At 36.0% G+C, this 25944-nt stretch overlaps 1 protein-coding gene and 1 non-coding gene across 3 annotated transcripts in view; both read right to left on the reverse strand.

Annotated features, from left to right (window-relative positions):
- Positions 1-725: 725 nt before the first annotated feature.
- trnal-cag lies at positions 726-808 on the reverse strand. The gene has a single exon. It is a non-coding gene; the product is annotated as a tRNA-Leu (tRNA).
- A 1530-nt stretch (positions 809-2338) lies between these two features.
- Positions 2339-25944, reverse strand: part of trpc3 (transient receptor potential cation channel, subfamily C, member 3) — a 33700-nt gene continuing 10094 nt past the window's right edge. For both annotated transcript variants that reach the window (XM_043257911.1, XM_043257910.1), the window contains 10 exons: positions 24704-24889; positions 18395-18559; positions 17569-17785; positions 13473-13706; positions 12969-13233; positions 9435-9630; positions 8198-8407; positions 5123-5206; positions 4953-5028; positions 2339-4687 (listed from right to left, as the gene is read on the reverse strand). In XM_043257911.1, the coding sequence (XP_043113846.1) occupies positions 4545-4687; positions 4953-5028; positions 5123-5206; positions 8198-8407; positions 9435-9630; positions 12969-13233; positions 13473-13706; positions 17569-17785; positions 18395-18559; positions 24704-24889 (1776 nt within the window). In that variant the 3' untranslated portion in view covers positions 2339-4544. The remainder of the gene's footprint in view (positions 4688-4952; positions 5029-5122; positions 5207-8197; positions 8408-9434; positions 9631-12968; positions 13234-13472; positions 13707-17568; positions 17786-18394; positions 18560-24703; positions 24890-25944) is intronic.

Consider the following 25944-nt stretch of genomic DNA (forward strand, 5'->3'; position numbering starts at 1 on the left):
GATGTTTGCATGAATGAACGTGCTTCAATAAAGCCATTAAATAGTAATAACCCGTGTGGATAAGATAGCTATATTTCATGTAAATAATTGAACGAGTGGTTATAAAGTAGTGAGCCGCAAAAAGTTCAAAGTTCACTGATCACACACTCAATAAAATGCCAGTGTAAAGCTTTATGGGCAAGAACGCTGTGCATTACAAAACTAAATATAATAAAGACGGTTGTCACACAAACGTATGGAAAAGACACTGTAGCTTTACATTAGAAAGACTGGGGCTAGTTGTCACGGTGTTATTACAGTAACATTGCTGTGGAAGCCTTAATCTCACAATTATGATTTTTTTCTGATGGCACAATAAGATCCCATACATTTCTCATTCCAGCATTCCAGGTGTATTTAAAAAGGTCCAACAATTTGTTCCTAAATATTTCACGAGCGTCACTGTAACAGTGTTAAACAAGGGCTGTAACATTAGTCTGGGTATTGAATGGTGGTTTGTAATCTGAACTCTTTGTTTGAGCACGCTTCTTTGTGATGAGACAAAAGGCAAATAAGGGTAAGGGTGAACTTGTATATATTTGAATGGCTGGGCGTGTCGTGAAACATGTTATTCCCCGAGAGAGAGAAAAGAAGGCATACAAACACGCGCAGATGTCCTGTAGAGCATTTTAGGATTTGTTGCTGTTGTGCGATACAATATTTATTTTAGCTGAAAAAAGGGTGCTTGTCAGAAGTGGGATTCGAACCCACGCCTCCAGGGGAGACTACGACCTGAACGTAGCGCCTTAGACCGCTCGGCCATCCTGACTCACGAGGCGCCACCGGAGCGGATTGACTCCACAATTATTCATATGTTGCGCGCAAACATGTCAAAACTCGTCATTTTTATGAGTATAAAGAGTTTTTTCTCTGAGACTTGTAACTTGCAACAGAATAGTGACGCTTAGAACCAGAACCGGAAAAAGCGTTAGTTCGCGGAATGCATAATAAAAGTCCCCGGGTTGATTTTAACGCTGATGTCATTAGAGAAGGCCCGTTGTTTTCGAGGGGAAGGGGCTTTTTCAGATTTGGGTTAAACGTTACATTTTTGTTCCCCTCAAAAACGTGAGCTTTTTGTGAGGTAACCAGAACGGGGACGGATTTTCTTTCTTTACCGTTATAAGCTTTTATTATTATTATTATTATTATTATTATTATTATTATTATTATTATTATTATTATTATTATTGTTTCGATACACTTCCCCAAAATCACAAAATAGAAACCTCTGAAATTAGCGAGACTTAAAAATACTAATTAATTAATTAGAAATTAAAACCAGTAAGATATATATATACAACTTTTCCACATTTTAAATGTGTTTTAATAACCCTATTATATTGTTATAATACTCTGTGTAAAGAAAAACTGACCTGGCAGAAACTACAATCTGTGAGTAAACTGTATATAGTAGCAATGTTTATCATTTATCTATCGCTATCTATTATCTAGTATTTTATATGTGCTTCTGAAGGCTGTCGGTCACTTAAGGGTAGGCCTGACTCCCCAACACAGTGGCCAAACAAGTAAAAGTTGAGGGTTGCAAGTGTCAAGTAACGCTAAACCTTCATCACTTCCTCCCGAGTGTAAATGAACTATTTAATAACACATAATTGTTGTGTGCTGAGGTCCACGGTCCACCCTCCTCCCTTATCTGGGTCAAATGCCTTTTGATAAATATGATTTATCAACCACGAGAAAGGTGACGCTTAATATTCACATATTTTCATGACAGAAAGTGCATTGGTTGGTCTTTTGATGCATTCAGTTGAAATGAAAGAAAACCAACTGCTTAATTTTAAATGATATTTCAAAACTTAAGAATGCACTGCATATAGATATTGTTAGCAAACCCTTTGCATAATACTTGTCACAGCTGAACCATGGGACATCGTGAATAACTTCTCCAGAATGTTCAGCTGCGACTCCTGAGGGTCAGACCACAACCATGTGATGAGTTTAAAGAAACAGACTTTCATATAAACCTCTTACAGGAAGAACGTGACATCTGATGTCAAAAGCGGTGTAAAAAAAAAAAAAGAGGTCATCTTCCACCTCAGGGTTGATTTCAGTTGTGGATGCGCAGCGTGTGGACATCAAAGCATTCCCAAGAACACCGATTGCTCTGTATTTTAAGTATTGCAAAGTTTAGTAGCGACACATACTCACTTTCTCAGTGAAAAGGCTTCATCCAAAGCGTGTTTGTTATAACGGAGACGGTTTCTCAGGTCCAAATCATTCTCAGGTCTCATTCGCAGACCTGTGGTACGCTCACGATAAATTAATTACAGCAGACTCGTTTTCGTGAATAGATTTTATATAGAAAACATTAAAAATGTCAAATTGAGAGTCTCAGTGCTATCGTCTTACAGTAACATTTATATGTGTCATAGCTACATTTCTCAGATTTCCCTCTAAAATCATTTCATTGATAATAATTATACCAAAATGCATAGCTTAAACATCTAAAGAAATGAAAAATGCAAGCAAAATCAAAACAGAATCGACATTTTCACACACACATATATATATATATGTATATTTTGTTGAGTAGTCCTGCTCTGATCCTAAATATGCCTACTGCTGCAGCTATATCGCGTCTATCATGAAATATACCACCTACTGCTTCTCATCTGGCTACAGCCTACATCTATAATTAATCAAGAGAGCCTTGAATTTAAGAGTGCAGAGTTGCATTTTGTGAAATGAAACGGAGCCCTCTAAGAACCACTAATTCATAATGACGCTATAAAAACCCCCCATTGATTCTCAAAATTAAGCTTTCATTATAAACCGTCATTTACTTTCGCTGTGCAGCTCAAACTTCTTCATTTTTTTTATTTCACACGAGTAAATAAACATTACGGGCTTGATAAATATCTTTTTTGGATAAACTATTGCTCGAAAATAAGATCCAGGCAACATGAATATGAATTAAACAGAAAGCAGGTAAACAGCTAATTAACTTGAAGTCACTGTAACAAAACAACAACTAAACCTACTGTAACAACAAATAATACGAATAATAATTAGTCGGATGTTGACGTACAGATAAACATTTACCCTGCATAGTTTTGTGCTAGAAGGTCTCTCCATCTTAAAGGTTTTATGGACACTTGTATGGTCACTGATGTTTTTAATCTATTAACGTTTACACTAATACAGGTCCCTAAGGAACGCTGGGAATGGATATGAACAAACATCCCTGCCTAAAATGTACTGAGAAATACTGTTTTGCTAATAACTTCTAATATATTTAAGATATATGATGATATTTTTTGCAATACACAATCGAACATAAATAAGAAAGAATGAAAAAAAAAACATAAAAAGTAACAATTACGTAAATGTAGCAGTTCGTATAGGTCATATTCACAAATATCATCTCAAATCTTTGATTATAAAGTCACTCCAAACATATTTCATTGTACCGGAGCTAATGAACACTCGTTTGCTGAATATTGCACTTCCAGTTATTGTTGCATTATTTGGAGGTAAAACAGCCTACAATCTCAAAAAATATTTAGACCTAAATTGAAGATCTGAATTGCTTATACAATTTTCATCCGTTTCAATTACGCAGTTTTAACATGAATTAATAAACATGTGTCAGTCATCTATAAATGAAACAGGTTGCAAATTATAGCAACAGTAATAAAATACTTATATATTTGTCATCAATAACTATTTTTTTCAATTTTTATTTAACTATTTTAATATTGTTTGTCCATGATTTTTACTGAATAAATGTAAATGTTTTTACAATAAGGATTTATGCTGAGCAATCTGAACAGAGATAAAATAAAATAAACGTTAACTGAATAAAACTCACTTCAGCTACTTGGCGACTACTTATTTTAACGTGGACTACTTTAATGTGCTAATATAAAAATTATGGATGCAGAAAAATAATTACTACAAATCAAAATGAAAATAAAAAATGAAAAAGATATAAATAAAAAGAGACACAAAAGATTAATAAAACTATAATAGCACATTCGATAATAGACTAATAATAATAATAATAATAGACATTCAAATTTGACCAATTTTAAAAGCTCTTATGTATGACTGTGCGATCCAAAAGACTGGAAATTGTATGAGCGATTCATCTTTGAGTGCATGGATCTGTCAGTCGAATCCTGGTCGTCATTAAAGGGTGAAGCCAATGTTACACCAGCATGAAATACAGCAAAAAACAACTGTCCAGTAGATCATTCTCCCCAAAAATGAAAATTACCCCATTTTTCACTCCATTATGCCTTTCTAGAGTAAAGTTCGAGCTTCCCGGCCGACCTCTGACCCCGGCGTATGGCGTCTGGCGGCGAGTGAACGATGGGGTGATTTTCATTTCTGGGTGAACTCCTTTTAACAGCAACTGAAAGGAGAAGAGCCTAACTTGTGCCCTCGTCTGCCGTTGTTCAGACGAAGCTCGGGGATCTCCGCATATCGGTGTGGAACAGAAAAGTATTTGTCATGAAGAACGAGCCGACCGGTGACTTGTGTCAGTGCGGATGGACCGGTCGAGGGTTGAGTTTGTCACTGAGTTTCTGTATGAGGAGGGAGAGCTCTTCTGTAGCCTGAGATTTCTCCTCCAGCAGCTCGTACCGCAGACTGGAAATATCCTGCTTGATCTCCTTCAGCTCGCCTGCAGATCCAACACAAAGACATATGAAAGTAGCAACACATTCTGCAATACACTTTTTAAATCTATGTATATATATATATATATATATATATATATATATATATATATATATATATATATATATATATTCACTTCATTATGAAGTGCGATGTGCCACTTCATTTAACATGAACTTAGAGACTTGTTAGATCCTAATCGTATCAAATCAGTACGCGATTACTTGTTTTTACGGCAAATGAGAATCTCAGAGTGAATCCCGCTTCACCTTCGTTGACTTCATCGTTTTCTTTGTCCACTTGCGCTTTCAGTACGTAGCGTTTGATGAGACGCTTCATAATTTGCTGCGTGAGACAAAACCGAAGATCAGTGAAACGGACAAGGCTGAAATCTGCTGTGATAATTCATCGGACGAGGGAGAGACGACGGCGTTCTTGCCTGATAGCGCGTGGGCTGATTCAGGATGCTGTTGAAGCTGTGAGCGTCTGGCATCCTCATGCTGGACTGGGTGAAGAGGTTCAGCTGTAAGCATCGAGGAACATCGATTACTGACGATCACTTCATAAAACCTGACATTTATTTTCAGATTTCAACGCAGCAGAACGGGTTTACATTAACATTAAGCAAACGTATTATTAAATATATCTACATCCAACCGTTCTATAATAAAATTAAATATTTAAATATGGTTTAAAATGTTAACAACTAAAGAAATGGAACGAAGACATTTTTACGGTTAAGCAATAAGTCTAATAACACATTTAAAAACAAAATAAACCGCAGGACATGAGACAAAAACAATAGAATTAAGACACGTAAACAGTGCTTGCAGCTTCGCCTGTAGCAAATAAATGTAAAATAAAATTATCTATAACTTTTTTGCCACCAGGGGGCGGAACAAACCACTGAAATAACTGAGGACTTTCTCAGCATTGTTGTTTGTGTTAACTAAAACATTAACAAAATTTAAAAAAATAAATAAAATAAATAAAAAATAAATAAATAAATATATATATATATATATATATATATATATATATATATATATATATATATATATATATATATATATAGGCTTAAGTTAACTAAAAAAATATTAAAAAATAATACAAATATATTGCTCTAGATTAAAGCTAGAAATATTGTAAAACACTGAAAAAACAAATAAAAATGTCAAAAGCATATAATGACAGAACTAAAACGAAGTCAAAATATCAACTGAATATGTAAGATATTTAAAATATCACTAAACAGTAATTAACACTAAAATAACACTAATTCCCAAACAGAAAATTCACTGGTAATTAATGGAAATTATCCAGTAGTTCAGTAATGGACATTTCCATCAGCCCTAAAACTAAACTAAACTAAACTAAAATCCTAGTAAAAAAAAAATAAATAATCAATCAATATTATGACATAAACATCCCTAAACAACCCATAAAATCCCTCTTATTAGTACAGTACATTTTGTCCTGTTTTACATATTTCTTACAGTTCAACAGTCCTGTGCAGTCAGACCCGAACAACAGCCAGCCGCTCAAAAGCCACAAATTACGATCCGATGCGATTATAATTGAACTCGTGACAGCTTGAATGTCTGATGCTCACGCGAGCGACCCGACAGGCGAGCGCCAGATGAGCCCCTCTCTTCCGTGTCTTGTAGATGCGGCCCTGCACATGTTTTTGTCAGTTTTTCAATTACGCAGCCCATGGGAGGCGCTGGCCTGATCAGAGTGAATTAGATGGAGGCCTCTGCCACAGATGAATCACAATAATGCGGTTACTCTCGTGGTTTTGTGGACATGTGCTGCCGCTCTCTCGGGAGATGAAGTGACATTTGCCCCGAGGAAGCAATGATCATCTCTCACCTCTTCATCAGAGTTTGCTCCCCTCTATTATGCACTGAAACGCCATCGATCCTCTCCCTGCAGGCTAAACAAGGACAGAACTATCCGTCTTTTTTCGTGGAAACGCTAAAAAACGGTTTGGCTTGGGAAATGTCGATAAGTTAATGACATAGGGAGGTATTATCTGGGCTTTATTGGACAGATAGATCATTGTGGCTTGTTCTCACCGAACAAAAAGAAGGGTCTTATTGAGAACGGAGGCAGAAAATGAATGGTGTTGAGTGAATTATCACGCTGAGAGCAGGGTGGATGGGGGGAGAGGTGCTCCATCCTTTAAAATCTCAATCGAACGTGGAGTCAGGCCGCAGGTTTCACAAAGACGCAACTAAAGTGGAAAGGTATCGTGCTTCATTTAAGAGCCCACGCATGTGAGGAGTCATATGCACTTACAAACTAAGGTTAAGTATGATGCATAAAAATTCGAAAAAAAATTCTGTGGGAATGGATTGGAAGCATGCATATGGATGATGAATTATGGGTGCAAAAAAAAAAAAGTGCACGGATTGGCCTTTTATGGAAACGCTTTACAAAGATTTGCTTACAACAGTTTAAGAAGTCAAGAGTACAGTTTTCTTTTTTCTTACTTTCCAGGCTGTGCAGAATACAGTACAGGATATGGAAGGCTATAATAATCCATTTGACTCTTTCAGCGTTACTTACTTTAAATATCAAACATGTTGTTATTCGCAACATATGGGGTATTTTCAAAATCATTAGCTGATATGAATATTTAATGCTTGCAAAAAGGAACAAATATTCATGAAAATATATCGTTATACTTTGTATATATAACTATCTTTGTATTTTATATGATGCATTATCTCTTTCTCTCTGACATTATATGTTGAATTACACATTCAAATTTGTTTTATAAATACATTTTTAAAATATTTAATAGGTATTGAATGCAATTAAAGTTAACTATATTAATTTAATACATATGTATTGAATAAAATTAGGAAATAAATATTTTAATAAATATTATATTAGTGTGTGTATATATATATATATATATATATGTACACATTTTATATCATATATATGTCGTTTTATTTATATGTTATTACATGCCTACACAATTTAATATGCTTTAAATATGCTTTGGCGCTCTGTCTATATCCAAATATACGGTAACACTTTATTTTACGGTTTTATCTATTGTCATGGTGTGGGAAGAAAGCTTGGAGATGATGAATAACAGCTTACAGTCTTCAATAATCCGAGACCGGACAAACTAACACTGAACAGCTGAATCAACTTATAAATGTGAGACAATGACTTCATTAAATGACACACACCTGAATGTAATGAAACAAGTAACACAAGACAGAAACAAGGTCACACCTCACATGAGGAAAGAAAACGCACATAAAACGGTCCAGAAATGTGACACCTATTAGTTGCTTATTAGCACGCATGTTACTAGAATATAAGCCATTTTATTAGCCTAATTAAGCACATATTAATGCCTTATCGACCATCTTTGTATTTTGGCCAATTCAGCTCAAATTCCCATTTACCAACTAAAAAAAAAAACCCTGACACTCAAATACCAACAGTAAAGTTGTACCAACGGTAAACAGTACCAACAGCAGACACGCACCCTGGACTTGGAGTTGTCCATGCCCAGCTCCACGTCTTTTTTCAGGCGGCGCCGGCGACACCGGAGCAGGTTGACCAGTCTCTTGATGCACAGATAAAAGGACTTGGGACTGGGGACGATGCTGAACGGAGGCGGGAGAGTCTTGCCGTTGTCAAAATACGAGAGCCAGAGTTTAGACCTAGCGAACTTCCACTCCACATCCGCATCGTCCTGCAAGAAACAGACAGTAGAGGATCTTCTTTTTATAGACAATGCTAGTTAATGTTATCGCATTTTCACTTTTGTTTTAAATTATATAGCACAACACGAGACTGTAAATGGGAAGGCATTTTTGTCCAGGAAAACCGAAAGGGTTATAAAATAAGGATTAAGCTGAGATTTAGTGTTGTATAAGAATTACATTTTCGGTCAGCAATAGATGTTAAATGCCTCTTCCTCAGAAACCTGAAGTATGGGCCATTTGTACAAGTATAATTGCTCAGTGAGAGTCCAAACCCCCGTCTGCAGCCCTCAAAGACTCTTAGAGTCATTCTGAAAGATTACAGTCATTTTAACAGCAGTGTTATCAATGGCCCCAGACATCATTTTCTCCCAGGGAACTACTGGAGACACAGAAAATAAATTTGATCTGATTCCAGATGCATTTTTGGCAAAGAAGCCTTTAAAGGAATAGTTCACCCAAATATGAAAATTTACTAATCCTAAGGCCTTCAAATATATATATATGTACACACACACACAAGTTTTTCGCATTTTTTTCACGATTTTTGTGATAAAATGGGTGTCATCAGAATGGAAGTCCAATCAGCCGATAAAAACATTCTGACGGCACCCATTCACTGCAGGGAAATCTTTTCTCATGAAGACACAAACTCATCTTGTATTGCAAAAGGGTGAGTAAATTTTTAGCTAATTTTAATTTTGGAGTGAACAATTACTTTAAACATCTATAACATAAACGCACCCTTAAGAAAATAGATTTTTATTTACACACAAAAAAGGGTTATTTTAAGATCAGCATACTGAAAGGTTCATAGGGGGAACTAAAAACGCTTCTTTTATTGCATTGCAGCAAAAACTTTTTTAAGAGTGTACAGATGTTTTTTTCCCCTTCGCTCTCAATCACAGCTGCTTAAAATCTTGATTATGATTAGTTTGTTCATATGTTTAGTTTTGTCACAAGTATTGGTTTTGCCTATCCCACTTGTCTAAATAGTTCATGGGAAAAATAGCTCACCTCTATTTCCTGGTACGAGCTGTTTATCATGGCAATAAGCATGTTGAGCAGAACCACCACCATGGTAACGTTGTAGATCCCGTACAGCACGTAGCCAATGTTTTCAATAAATTTATGATCATATTTCAACACCACAGAAGACACCTCAGACAAGCCAAATATGGACCAAAAGAGAGTTTTAAAACTCTCTTCAACCCTGTTGACACAGACAAGAGGGAAGACAGTGTTTAGGGTCAATGTGAAGTGTTGAAAGTTTTTGTTTCAGTAATTTTCTTATGTACGTTCTTCAAATTTACAAATTTATTTCTTAACTAATTTAGCAGTTGGTGTGAGTGAAAATATATGATTTGCTTATTTTGTCTTTGAATGGACATCAGCTCAATACAGTACATTTAAATAAAATGGCTCATACGATGTTACTAAAAAGAACATTATTTTGTGTATTTTGGTGTAATGCAATGTGTTTATGCAGTTTAAGGTTGAAAAACTTAAACTGGTTATTTGTACAAAGCCTGTCGTTTTAAAAAAAAGCAAGGAGTTGTGATTGGCCGAATACCTCGTGTGACGGAAATGTTATGCCCCTTATCATAACCTGATGCCGTGTCCCAGTGCTATGATACAAAAACAATAAAACCTATTTGCATCCAGCGGGAACATAATTACTGATTATAATGACTTAGAACTGTATTTTTATGCATTGCATCATGAAGCGCAGCGTAAGCATTATCATGTCTGTATTTGTGATCGAAGAAACTACAAACAATAAGCACTATTGTTTATAGTTCAAAACTTGCGTTTGAATAGCAAGTAGCAGATTATTTAAATATTGAAAGGTACTTATGAGTCAATAGCACCAGACTGTCCTTGCAAAGTAGGAATTGCAGCAACACTACAGCGAGAATAATAGCTCCGCCTTCTCTCTTTGTGTGAACATTTGGGTGGTATTATGAATATAAAGCCACTCTGTTTTTACAAATAATATCTCTTTGGGTTTAATACTTTAGTCTTTGCAACTTTAGAGATCTTATCTATGCACGGGCAGCTTGCGACACTCCAAAGAGAAAGAAACACTTGAAATTGTACCATATGACCCCTTTAAGCAAAATCTACACTAGCTCTAGACTGGGGTTGCCCAACCCTGCTCCTGGCAATCGGCTGTCCTGCAAAGTTTAGCTCCAACTCTAATAAAATACACCTGCTTTTAATTTTCAATGCTGAAGAACTTAAATAGTTGCTTCATGTATGTTTGATTAGGACTGAAGCTAAGCTTTGCAGGACAGTCGATCGCCAGGAGCAGGATTGGGGACTCCTGCTCTAGACAAACAATTCATTCTTTGGGGAAAGCAAATGTCTAGAGACTAGATAAGGAACATGACAGCAGTGCAAATCTGCTTTACATCCCTGGAGATCAGCTGTGAAAATGCACATCCTCTATTCACACAGACGCAAGAATGATGGGATTGAGGAAACAACTCCAGACTTGAATCTCAGAAGTCTGCTGTCTACATACCACACACACCCACACCCACGCACACACACACACGCAAACTGACTTGTAGGACTTGTTTCATCGTCTCTGACTTGCAGTGAAACAAACCTCATCCCGTTGGAGGCACTCTAGTGTGAAATGAGCTCCAGCACTTGACAGCCTCACATTTGATGCTGGGAAACCAAGAGTTCATTTCAAAAGACTGACTCTTTCACTACAGGTCTCCGCCTGACGAACCTTCCAGTTGCATGTGATATATTTATGACCATCTTGCACATTTATAAGGGTAAGATAAGTAAAATAAAATGCAAAAAAATCTAAAACAAGGCAAACTCACTAAATTAAATTTATTGTAAAATTAATTGCTTTAATGTACTTAAAATATGAAATGTATTGAAATATGTATTAACTATTTCCCTGAAATGCACAACAAGCCAGAACAAACCTCTGGGTTCCATGGCAACCATCTGAGAACATGTGCTTTTTGCTTAATGGTATGTGTAGAGAACCACACTGACTTCAGAAAGGCACATAATGTCCTCAACAATGGACTTTTCTCTAATTGATTTACAGAAAAACCTTTCTTTGAATGAACACACATACAACTCAGGTCATTGAGCATATTGCTGTTGGTCTTGTATATTGCCTGTGGTATTGTGTATTGTTTTATGCATGTTTGTGACAGATAACTAGTTAATATCAACTCAAAATATCAAAATATTTTGAACTTGTCATCATGTGATCTAATTGTGAGTGTATATTACATGTTGATACCTATGCAACATCTTCTAAGAATCTAGGAATGCAACATCTTCTAAGAATCTTCAATGATTGTATATCAGCCTCCAGTCCAGTGCATATTCAAATTACCATGCTTGAGAACAAAGAGTCGTAAACTTCCATTCCAAAAGTGAAAGTCACTATTGGCTATCTGACCCTCAAGAGGTGTGACCTCTACATAGTTCAAAAGGCCTCGCTCCAATCCCCCGGCTCAGTCTTCTATCTTTTTGGTGTCTTCCACGTCTCACTACTTCTTGTCCTTTGAAACCGCACCCCCACTGTGGCATGCTGGGAACAGCCCAGATGCTGTTCTGGGGTTAGACTGAGGAGATAATAATTTGAGCACCTCTGCAACCCTTAAGTTTGTACCGGGCCTTCCAACCTTAACTTTCCATTCAACCAAAGGTCCTTGGATCTCAGCAGATCTCTCTCGTAGCTCTTTTCACATTCTACCTCTTAAGAAACTCCTAATCATCAAAGTCAGGACATCTTTGGATTTCAAGTCCAAAACCATTGAAACCATCAAGACTTTCATCTGAGACTGCATCTGGACCCTCACCAATGAGGTATTGTACATTTATCTAAACATAACAGAGGTTTAGTAGTAGTTATAGACCACATTATAAACAGCACTGATGACTAACAGGCTGTTAACTGACTTTCCATAGCTTCGTTCTCTGCTTTTCCTGACAAGTTTACTATCGCGCCTTTGCACTTTTTCATGTATGAGTGTATTTATGCTTGTGTGTTCCATTATGTGAGTTAGCTTTTGTGCACAAATTACATAAGTTTCTTGATCTACCTTGAAAATGAATGTCTCATCCTTGCTAGATGCTCTAATGCATTAATACTATAAAAAGGTATTTTCTGTGGTCACGAAAATATCCTTTCTTACAGTTTAATTCACAATGAATGTTTGCTCAATGAAAATAATTGTTGATGGAAATGTAATTCTGCTGCGGTAACTACTGACAGCAGATGAAAATAATTGCAATTAAACATAATTAATTGTGGTTATTCATATACATTTCCCTTCATGAGCTGTATATATATTAGTATAAAATTAACTAGTCATCGCAACAGCTGACTAGACAGTTTTCAAGCTTTACTGGCCTGTTTGTTGTCTTTGTGTATACATTAAATAATCCATATATACCTGGTTAACTCAACTAGTGTATTTGAAAATATGTATAGTTATGCATCCCTAAATATACATGTTTTTATATTTTGCTCAATATATGTTGCAGTGCGTGCCTGTCACTCACGTGGTGAAGGCGGGGTTAACCTTTGCCCCCAAGTAGTAAGAGTAAAGGATGAACATGCCAATCATGAATGCGAGGAAGACCATGATGAAGAGAACCATGAACTTGAAGATGTCCTTTACGGTTCGTCCCAGGGAGATCTGCAGTGGGCCGAAGCTTTCGTTGGCTGGCAGGATGTATGCGATGCGAGAGAAGCTCAGGACCACAGCGATGGCGTACAGACCCTCGGAGATCAGTTGAGGATCCGAAGGAAGCCACTTATCTCTCGCTAATAATACAGAAAATTTTGGTTAAGGATTAATTACCCTTTTGTTAATTAATTAGAAAATCCTTGTATGTATTCAACTATAAGGTAATGTTAAGTTTGTATGTGTACACACACACACACACACACACACACACACACACACACACACACACATATATATATATATATATATATATACAGTGTACATATAGATTTTTTTTTTCTCTTTGAAACAGAGCAGTGCACAGATTCTCTCTCACCATATGTGAAATATTTGATGTCCGGCGGCAGAGTGACCAGTGAGAGGTCTGGAGCGTGGATCTTCTCATCCACATACTCCTGGGCTTTCATTGCCTGTAGGAAGGCGAAAAAGCGGGCAGTGAATGCGGCGATGAAGATGGAGAGCATGCCGAAATCCAAAACGTTCCATAGCTGCATGATATATTCCCTTGGCCCCTCTGTCCAGAGCTCCTTACACTCTGACCACATCATTCCTGCAGAAAACAGAGAGGTTTTTATGGTCAACACAGAAGTAGCTTGTACCAGCATTGTGTGTAATTAAAAATAGAAATAATTCTAGAGTTGAATGAACTGAACAAGACAAATTTTACAGAGTAGTTATCTTTTCTTGTAACTTCAAACTCAAGCAATTTAAGAACATAAACTGTGCCTGAAAACACTCATGAATATAATTGAATGCGTTATTGAATTATATAAATTATATATGACCCCAGTTTCAGAGAAGTTGGGACATTTAAAAAAAAAAAAAGCGATAAAAGTCAAGAATCTGTGATTTGTTCATTCTCTTGCATATTTACAAAATTGTCACTAACCAACAAAATTGTACTATAAAATATATATATATTTTGTAAATATGATAAAATTCTGATGGCTGCAACACACTTTTAACACCGCGTCACATCAAAGTTTTGCAAGTTATATTTTTGTCCAGTCTCGCTTGTTACAAGACTTCAGAAGCTCAGCAGTCTGAGATTCTCCTTTTCATGACTGGTCATACATTTTCAATAGGAGTCAGATCTGGACTGTAGGAAGGCTGGACTCTGGACTCTACAAAAACCATGCTGTCGTAGCACATGAAGAAAGAGAGCCGGCATTGTCTTGATCAAATGACCATAGACTTCTCATGACTAACATCATCTTGACGGCATCGTCACTAATCGAACTGCATACATGACAGACGTTTGTTTTTGCTTCTGTTGCTAATGAAAATCTGGATGGTGCCTTTTGGTTTTTGGCATCGAATGCTCCAAATCCATTTGTACCAAATAACAAGTTCAAAATATGGACTCATACAGATTTGGCACAAAGTGATGAGCCATGATTCAGTTTTGCTTGCAAAGACTAAGACGTTCATTTTATACCCAAACATGATATCTTGACCAATTACGAGTTCACCTGCTTACTGCAAACTGTTTTTGTTTTATTGAATTCTACAAAATGTCCCAACTTCTCTGGAAATGGGATGGTACATTTTAAATAAATAATAATGCATTTCCATATTGATAAAATGAACTTTCAACACATAAGAACATAAGAGTTGAGGACAAGATAAAGAGGGAGAGAGAGAGAGAATTAATCAGACAAATCAAAGACCCTGAGGAGAACACATTCTGATAGGAAAATTATGATGGAGCTGCAACGAATGCTGTTAAAATGATTAACGACATTGCACTATATTTTTAATGTGAAATCTAAGCTAGAAGAATGCCAAAGGAAATCCAAGTAATAAAAATCTATTCTCTCTCACACTGAAAGAATGGAAAGGTGATTTTCATCTTTAAAACTCAATGCTTTATTTTAGCAGAAAGCCACAGGAATGAGTGAGAACAGTGACATGAGGTTGTGTTGAAAGGAGAACGGTCAGGGGTTCAGGTTCAGAGCGGTCATGTTGAGCCCTCAACCATCACCACAATATAATGAACCTGCCCACACACACTTCAAAGATGTTACACTTGTATGAGCCCTATAATCACATTCTGAAAAAACACAGTTTGAACGAACATTCTGAACACACTATGAACAAATATTCTATAAACACACTCCGAACGAGCATTCCACAGAACGACACACTCAATAAATGTTCTCAAGACACACTATAAACAATCTGAACGCACGTTCTGAACTCACGCTTGAAATTAACTTTTTAAACACACTAAAGAAAATGTAATTATCCATAAGCTTAAGGTAAACCGATAGCACAAATCAAATAAATGCAATTTTCCATAAGCTTAGCACGCACCACATGACTCATTGCTTAGAGTGTGTGCATGTTTTTTTTTTTTAAAGCCACCCTACTAATGGACTTTACGCATGGTCACTTCTGCAGCTATAGAGTAGGTCTGATCGTTTAACACGAGCAAAATAAGGATGGCTTTTACACTAACATGTCAAACGTGTCGTCAGTGACTGAAAGACTCTGTCAATATTTAGCCAAGCAACACATTTGGATTTTTGCACCATGCAAGCAAACACTCAGCAAAAGTCCTGAGGTATCATGAATTATTAAGAGACACTGCTACAACAGCACATTATACTCGGTGGAACTGACTCAATGCTGCAGTCTGTAACTTTTTTTTGTTTAAAATGATCCAAAAACAGTATTTGAGAACCAGCCAGTGTTCAAAACTCTGGCCTTGCTTTAGCTTGATTCACAAAACGGTTAGCTTGTAATAATGTTTTCTAATCTGAGTTGACGAGTAGGTTTTTCACTGAAAATTCAACGATTGGCATAGACTTCTTCACAGCATCATGCCATGTGGATATGAATTCATCAACCCACAGTCATGATCAGCATCTAAAGACATCGTTTACCATTGACAAGGTGGTCTCTTTCAAACCCATTAGATGAAAACAATCCAAAAAACTCTTAGTCACCTCTTAAAATGAAAAATAACTAACGCAAACATCACACGGGCTGCAAGACCTATTAGCTTCCCTCATCTAGTGCGTTACCCCAGCGTTTTGTCCTGGTTGAAATGGCGAAACATTTTCTTACATCAAATGTAATGAGGTGCTCTCAGCGTGGGTGAACTCTCTGAACCACAAACGAAATGGGAAAATGTTCCAAACCCAATCCAACCTGCGGTTTACCCTCTCAATGATGCATTGCCTGTGAAAAGCCTTGCATTACCAGATCCTTTCAGTGACAGTGATGAATGGACATGCCTCTTTTTAAATGACTCTAAAATAATATGCTGAACAGTGTTTGTTTGCTTGTTTTGTGTTTCTTAAAGTGAGTGTGGAACCTTGAAACGTCCTCAACGATAAGTATCAGGTAGTTCAAGTAACACAGTTTTTTAAAAAAAGGAACAAACTAATAAAATAACACTGGTAATAAGGGCAGCAAATAAGCATATTAGAATGATTTCTGAAGGATCATGTGACACTGAGGCCTGGAGTAATGATGCTGAAAATTTAGCTTTGCATCACAGGAAGAAATGACATTTTAAAATGCATTAATATAAAACGGTTACTTTAAATAAGTAATAATGTTGCACAGTTTTTCTGCATTTTTGATCAAATAAATGGAGCCTTGGTGGAGCCTTCTTCTTTCAAAAACACATGAACCTGACCAACCCTAAACATGTAACAACCCCAAAAGTCTGTTGTATCAAGTTCAAAAGCAATGCGAATGCCAGTAACAGTGACAAAATGAATCTTAAACAGATAAGTTTGCACTAAATACACCTGCAAAACCTGAAAATATAAACACATAATTACAATATAATGACAAAAAAAGCCATGCATGGGCAAAAAATGACTCCTGCAAACTGTATAAATGTAACAAACGTCACTATAATTATAGAAAGATACGGTTATATTTAAGTACTTGGTAATATTAATACATTTCAATTACTTACTATATGGTTAGAGTTACTTCCATGCAGTTATGCATTAATAGTAATTATACCAGTAAGTACATGTAACACGTAGCAAGGACACCTTAAAATAAAGTATTACCATATATACTACTCATGGAAATTATAGTTTACACATTATTTTCAGTCACTTCAGAGAACACTGACTGTAATCCACTCAAACTCTGTCTTTCTATCTGTCTCATCAGGTCGAAACAATTGAAAGGCTCATTGATCATGAAGCTTTAGTCCTGAGGCAAGGAAGTCTATTTCTGACTGTGTAGGAAAGAAATATTTTAGTCTCTTGAATAAATGGCCTTTACCACCAAAAAGAACAACCCGCAAATGAGATCTCTACAACCTCTCAATTGCCTTTTCCTAAACTGTAATGAGATCTTTTGGTCTAAATTCTAGTTGTACAAAGGGATCATGTAGAGCTGAAATCGTTTAAATGAGTGAATATTGATGTTGGCATTACCTGCTACCCAGACCATGATGAGTATTTCTGTCCAGGTGAACTGTGTGGTCTTGACTCTGAAGATCTGGAGCGGGTGGTCAGTGACGGTGACGTTGGGAAGGGTTGTGATGCCTTCAAACCGGTCAGAGGCGTTGAACACCAGCAGACACAGGAAGATGATAAAGGAGGCCGCATGAGCCACAAACTTCATGAACGGGCTGCGCAGTATTTTACCAAGCTGAGAAAACAAATATGTTGAGTAACAAACGCAAACTTATTATACTGGAAAAACAATGTGTAAAATTTACTTTAAACAATTTTCACTCAGCAATTTTTAGTCAATGTCACAAATAATTGCAAAGAAACAGCAAATAAGTTTTTGTAATTTATAAATTGCAAATGTGTGAGATTATTACCAGTGTTATTAGAGTTAACTAAAATTAAACCATAAAAAAATTATTTGAAATAATGAAAAAATACACAGTAAAAAATTATCGTGATTTTAATGGTAAAAAATGAAAATGCTACAGTAAAAACCTATCAAATGGTTAATGGTTAATTTACAAGTAAAAAACGTTACCAGAATTGCATTTCAAATTTGAAGTTTTTTCTTAGAAATAACTATGCTCTTTCTTAGTTTTTTTCTGATCAGTTACGTTTATTAGGGTTGTATGTTAAATGTAATGTTGTTCATTTAATGTTTATTACATATTTCAGTTTTTAACATTATATCGGTTAATGAAATGACAGTATTTAACCGTGAATTCAACCTAAAACGGTAAAACTGCGGGTTTTGTGGTACTGCAGGACCCAGACGTGTTTTTGACAGGTTTTAAATGTGCCTTACTTTACTGCACGGGGCGAACCAATACCCCACAGCTAGCAGAGGGAGTCCCAGCGCCACCACCAAAACCACCAGACACTTCACAGCAATGGTCTGCTCACGAAGACCAGACAGATTCTCATACCAGATCGTCAGTAACTGCTGCTGACAGTTCGGATGAGCCACAAACTGCAGATACAGACACACGCTCATTATACAACTCATCTGTGGGCAGAAGTATTGTGTTAGCGCTTTAACTGAAGCCTTTTTATTTATTTATAACACATATTGTAAAGCATTAGGTCTTTTCATGTATAATTAGGCAAATAACTAAAGTTATAATGCATTATAATGTTTGTAAATTTGTAAATTTTTTTAACACATTATACTTTCTAAAGGCACGGCACTGAATAGATGAGTATCGATATGTACTGCGTATCTACGTTTACAATTATTAATGAGCTCATACTGTGCATCTGTAAGGTGCACTACATGGCCTACTGTAAATAATGCATTAAAATAATAGTATAATTCATTACGTAGAAAGGCTTCAAATAAAGTGTTACTGTGTTCATAAAACATTAAATTGATCAATGACAGTCAGAAAATAAAAATTCATAAATGTATCTTGAAAACAACAACAACCATATAACACAAAAATACAATAATTTGAAGCGGCACAATTGTTTTCAATATTTATAATGATAATAAATGTTTCTTGAGCATCAAAGCATCGGCATATTATTTCGGGCATAAATGATTTCTGACAATGACGACCGGAGTCAATTAATGGTGTTGAAAATTCAGCTTTGATTACAGGAATAAATTTAATTTCAAAATATATCCAAATGAAAATGGTTGTTTTGGATTTTACAAATATTATAATATTTTGAATGAATGAGGCATTTATATAGCGTTTTATTGTGTATGGCGTACAACCAAAGCACTTTACAATCTCTCAACAATCTCAACCACCACCAGTGTGCAGCATCTGGATTTGATATTAAGTAAATGCGGCCTGCACTCGCAGAAAAAAGGTACAAAAGCTGTGACTGTGGCAGTACAAAAGTAGATACCGTGTACCTTTAAAGTTCAAAAAAGTACTCTTTAAGAACAAAGGTGTACATTTTGACAATGTAAGCTAGTTAAAAATCGCTGCTTAACACTACAAATGAGGTCAGATATGACCATAAACACTGAAATATGGCCTTGTTTATAATTATAACTTTGCGTGTGATGATGGCATCTTGCTAGGTTTGCTTGAGATGTCTCCATAGCAACAAACTACAGAGACATCCCAGCGCACACGTAACTCATCTGGGCTGAATGGTGCAGAAATGAGTTCTGCTCATTATTATGTTTTGACAATCACTGACAAATGAACTGGACAGGAAGAACAATAAAGAGAGATTTATGAAAGCAGTTCGTCGGTCCAGTCCTGCGCTTAATTATTTGGTACATCCTTCACCATTGATGGCCATTCAAAAGTAGCTTTGAATTTTGACGAAAAAAGCATAGAATTTCAAATCGAATGTTGTCAAAATGATATTAGATTTAGCTACAGTTAATACAAGATGATTAACTAGACCATTTGATTTAAAATTATAAGCAATTTTTATTATAAAATGTTATAATAAAAAGATTACAGACAAAAAAATCTATATACTAATAAAACTATATTAATCTAAACAATAATGTAGCTTGAGTATTTGTTTTAGAGGCTCCTAGATGTGTGAAATTCCCTATATTATATTATATTATATTATATTATATTATATTATATTATATTATCTTCCATTTTTCAGTCTTCATAAAAAGCTTTTTTATATTATAATGAAAGCATATTTAATTTTAACTAGCTAATTGATAAGAATTTTTTTTTTTGCTTTTATATTTAGTTTGACTTCATCTACTAAAACATTAGTAAAAAAAAGACAAAAATACTACAAAATAACTAAACCTTTGACTCATATTTAAATGAAAATAGAAAATATTCAATTAAAATTATAATCCAGAACATACATAAGAATGATTCTTATAACAATTTATAATTGCTGTAAATGTTTTGGGGGATATTAAAATAATTATTTTCAACTTTCTTCACATAACAAGTCACCTTTCTGAATTCTTTTTTTTTTTTTTAATTCTGCTTGTTTAGGTTTGCCGAAGAACTGAATGCAGTAAAATGACTAAAATGGCTTTTTATCTGTAAGAGTGTTACTGAGAAGTTCTGCCACCAAAGATCACAAAAACCCTGTCCATTTCACTTCGGTGAAAGAGAATCCAACACGTGTTTTGTGGGCCACGTACACACACACACACACACACACACACACACACACACACACACATCACCTCCTGTGTGCTTGTCGTTCTCTATTAAGGTAGTAGGTTAATTAATTTGAGTCCTGAGAGAATAACAGGTGTTAATTTCACGCCTGTCCTATAAACCCCTTCCTGCCATAAATTACAAGGCTCAGAATAAATGACTTGAAAATACATCCACATAATTATATGAAAGAATGTGAACTCAGGACGAGAGAATGGCTATGAATAACAGACCACAATTAGATTAAAATGAAAAAGAAATATTTTAGAACAGAGAGTTTTTTTGCATATTTAAAATACTATAGTCATGTATTATCTGTGCATATATATATATATATATATATATATATATATATATATATATATATATATATATATATTTCAATAATTGAATAATAATAATATAAAACTTTAATCACTATTATTTTTACTAGAATAAAAAATATTCTAGATAATATTTTAATATGTAGGTATATTACTTGCCATCCAATCAGACAGCATCACGCTAAATCCTAGCACTCTGAATAGTTTAAATCCCCGGAGAAGCATCACAGACATTATTGTAATTCACTAAACTGTGCCTGCCGTCACCACGATCATCACAAGCGCTGTGTCTGTGGCCCGCGGCAGCCCTTTTACTCTTGTCATTAGTAAAGAGCCGCCCTGGAGCCACAGCGAGCACCATCTGATCCTCTGAGAGCGGCCTGCAGGAACGAACCTGCTCATTACAACACTTCTATCAGCGTCAAACACATCTCTGTCACTCTCCTTCAGCGGAAACCGATGTTTATTCAAAGAATCAAAGTCTGAATGAGTTTGTAGTCTTTTCAACCCCCCGCCACAGCTACTATGACAAGAAAATTTTAATTAGATATAAGGTACTGCATTTAAGTGGAACAACATAAACACAGTACATTGCAGGAGAAACACTTCTACACTACTGTTAGACCCACAATAGCAGAACATAGAGGTGAAACTGAGGACTTCAATAGAGCCATCAAACAAGAATTAAACAAGCAGAACCCGAACTGAGCAACTTTTTCTAACCCTAACCCTACCAGCCTACCAATTTTCTGCTAACACTTTAATGGAAGTTAGTTGACATGTAAGTTATTTATTGTCAACAGAATGTTCATGACCATCAAAATAAAGTGAAAACAAGCTAATATTTTAAATATTTTCTCAGCCCAGTTGGTTTAACTGCTGCAGCCGCTTCCTGAATAATGTCACAGCAAGGTCATGTAGAATGGTTTTGATAGTGGTAGATGGTCTGAGATTATTCACTGTCTCCGGGTGTGCGTGAGAGCCATTGGTTTTGTCTATAGCAGCCGTTGGGGTTTAGTGTTTCTGCTGATAAGTAAATGATGCATGGAGGGAATCCAAGCGGTGGTGACAGACCCTGGAAAAGGTTCCCGATGTGTTGTTTTCGTATTAGGTTGCACTCACACAAAAATGGCACCTTCCTCAAAAGCCTGGCAAAGCTCCAATCTGATCAGGGTTCACAGGTTTATATCTGTCTGCTGGTAATGCCAACTAACTCTCAATGCAATCACGACTCATTGAACCAGAGAGGCCCATTAGGTTCCTGAGGAAAAACTACTCTCTCTCAAGCCTCTGTTACCAATTTGACATAGTCAATTAAAGAAATAGTTCAACCGAAAATTCTGTCATCATTACCTCACCCTCGAGTAGTTCCAAATCTGTATGAATTTTTTGTTCTACCAAAGACAAAGGAAGTTATTTTGGAGAAAGTTTGTAAACAGGCTGTTTTGGTCACCATTGACTTCCATAGTAGGACAAAATATATACTATGGGAGTCAATGGTGACCCAAAACAGCATGGTTACAAAGCGATATCTTTGCGTACTATACTTTGATTTTTGATGACAGTGCAGCTCAATGTTTATTTTGTTGGCTGCGTCTTACAAGATGTTGTTAAAAGCGAAAATACAACAGCGTTTCAGTCTCTTTCGGTAGCTAGAAAAGTCTTTACTGCCGACTCACTCATGAATGCAGTCTCTTTTTGGCATCTCGTATCAGAACAATGCAACTCTCACCATCATGAACAAACACACCATTTCCCAAAATGAAATACTATTACTAAAATGGTTAATAATAAGGCTTTAGCCACAACTATTGGAACTGGAACAAATAATAGAATAATGAGACCAAATTCCCGTTGGATTTAACCAAAATGAGCGAAAACGAATCTCATGTTTAGTCTCAATTGCAGACACACGCACACAAACACAAAGTGCAAAATGCTTGTAGTTATTGCAAATAACCCCCCAAAAAATGCAGGCTTAATTCACAATATAAAATAATATTTCCGCCATTTAAAATTGTGACAAAAACATAAAGCATAAAACATGGCAATATATTGTTTTTAATTCAGCATCATTCTTTGATCATTACTGATTATGCAACATGCAGTGCACTTAGCTGTAATAGCTAACCACTTGTTTTCTTCAAAACCTTTGAAGAACGTAATGACTTCAATACACTTGAACCAAACAAATATTTCTTGTTTAAAATGACAATACAACTAGCCATCGTTAAAAAGTAAACTATCACCCACTGCAATACTTTTAATCTAACAGGCTGCACTTCTCAGGAATGAAAAAACACACAGCGACCGTCAAATTAATCATCGTAATGCGGACTGTTGACTCTGAACTCATTTCCTAAAGCAACCCAGAGCCTCACAGTCCACGTCCTCCTGGGAGCGTTTAGGGCTCTTGAAATCTCATCCTTAAATTACACTTTATGTTAGGGTGGCTGCGTTAAGGCTGTGCGGCGCTGGAGCTGTTAGCCTGATTAACGCTTCATCGGCTTGCATCCCTGACAGAGTGTTTGTGGGTTTAAGAGAAGCGGATGACATCTGTGTCCGGTGATTAAACCAAACTAAGTCAGCATAGAGGATTATTCACACTTTTACAATAAAACACATGTGATTAATTGCATCTGCTCCTCTCTGCTTCCAACACATCCATCATAAAAATATCTCAAACAATGCAAGTCAAAGCAGCTTTAACAAACGCTAATCCATGTCAATCCTAAAGAATGTTTTAGCAGGTAGGCTGATTAAAAGGTCATTTTATAGCTATATATTGAGGTAAAAATGTCAGCGATGCACACTGTGGTCAGTAAGCTGTGTTGTTTTGTTGATTAAAGCATGGGATTCATCCATTTATGCATCAGTATATTTCCTTTGAGTGTTTTTTCTAGGCATCGGTTAACTCTGAATGCACATCCTGCAGCAAAATAAATACACCATTCATTTTAGTGCTTATTTCTGCCAGAAATGTTCTTGTTTTCCTGTAAAATAAATAATCTAAAACATTCTTTTTCCTTTTTTTTGGTCAAAAGTTTGGAATTTTTGAACATATAAGACATTTCATTACAATTTTAAATAATAATTTCCATTAGAATTATTGTCTATTTCAATATTTTTTAATTTGTTCCTGTGAAGCAAAATTTTCAGCACCATTACTCCAGTCTTCAGTGTTAAATGATCCTTCTCATTAATTCTACATATTTACTTGTACTTAATGATTAGTAATAGTTCTTATAGCTTAATATTATCGTTTTAATCATAATGCATTTTTCAAGATTACTTGATAAATAGAAAGTTCAATGAACAGCTTTTTTTAAAAATAGTATATATTAGTATCAAATTTTATAAATATTATTGATGGCTTTACTAACAAGTTTGGTAGTAAATTTTATTATATATTTATTTATTTTTTCCAATTACATTTTTGTCATGCTATTTGTAAATGAATTGTTGTTATTTGTGTGTTCTTGTTGTTGTTGTTTTTTGTGTGTTTTTATACTACATTTTTGCTGTCACACTATAAAACACAGTACAATTTTTATTTGTCAACTACCCATATAAATTAATAATCTAATGTTTGTTTGCCTGTAATAAAAACAAAAATAAAATCTAAAGATCTTTAAAAGTGCAGTGTAATCTCTGCATTGTCATCATTAGATGGACACTTGCCTTCTTAACCTCGTATTTAATGGCTAGTTTGACTCGACTGAGTAGGGAGCGATGATGCTGGCCTTCCTCGAGTTCGGCGGATATATCTCCGTTCAAGATGGCCTCCACCTCCTCTGTGTCTCTGCACAGATCCAAAACTCCAACCACAAAGTCTTTACACTGCATAGACAGCTTCCTGTAGTCATTCTGTAGAGACGGAGAGAAAGAGCAGAGAAGGTTTGTTTAAATACTGTAAAACAATAGCTCACGATCCACAGGAGTCTTTCAGTTAAAAAGGTTGTCAGATTTGAACAACCACTGCAATATCTCAAGAGATGGAGTATTTGTCAGAATCCATCAGACTCCAAACATAACACCACTCAGCCATAATAGTTCTCTAGGAAGGAGAATGAATGAGAAATTTTCTGATTGATGTTTGTCTAGGAGATTCTGCCAATTTTTCAAAGGGGAGTTTGTGATTGTAATGACAGTGATATTTACTGAAACACAGTAATTACCTTTGGTTTTGGCTAAAGCAAGGTTCTTTTCTGTTTCTATGCATTTGTCCTTGAACAGTAAATGAGTCTTTCAGGCCATTGACTGCTCTCCTGATTGATATCAAAATTACTACTGTTATTACAGAATATCTCCAGGTTACGTATGTAACCATGGTTTCCTTGAAGGAATGAGACGCTGCATCACAACGCTTGGGGAATGCCCCCTGCGTGGCTACACTCTGAATTTGCTGTCTACTCTGTACAATGGAAGGGCATGACATTATGAGCGGTTGAGTTCAGAGACCAGGAAGCTTGAAAGAACTTAACATCAAGTCATGAAGAACTGTGCTGGCAGGGATGCCGCTAGTATGGCAACATGACACAGCGTCTTGTTCCCTCAAGGAACCATGGTTACATATGTAATGTGGAGACGTTACATTTCAGAAACTTAAGCTGTGTCAAAATGCTTTGGGAACAAGATGCCCATGCTGCCAGACTTCCAACTTCCTGCCCTGTGTCTGTCTTAAAATTAACAACTAGGACAAGAGGACTGAAGAACCTGGGATAGCACCAATGTCTAGGCCTAAAAACCGGACAAAGGTAGAAGGTGTGTACCAGCCCACAGCTTTGCAGATGTCTGAAACCGGGACACCTGCAGAGAAGCCTGCCATACTCCCTTGACTCCCATCAAAGAGAAGAGACTGGAGTACCCATAACAGATCATGATTGCATCAACAATCCACTGGCTGATGGTCTGTTTGGTAG

The sequence above is a fragment of the Puntigrus tetrazona genome, chromosome 14 (genome assembly GCF_018831695.1).
Source record: "Puntigrus tetrazona isolate hp1 chromosome 14, ASM1883169v1, whole genome shotgun sequence".
Classification (NCBI taxonomy): Eukaryota; Metazoa; Chordata; class Actinopteri; order Cypriniformes; family Cyprinidae; genus Puntigrus; species Puntigrus tetrazona.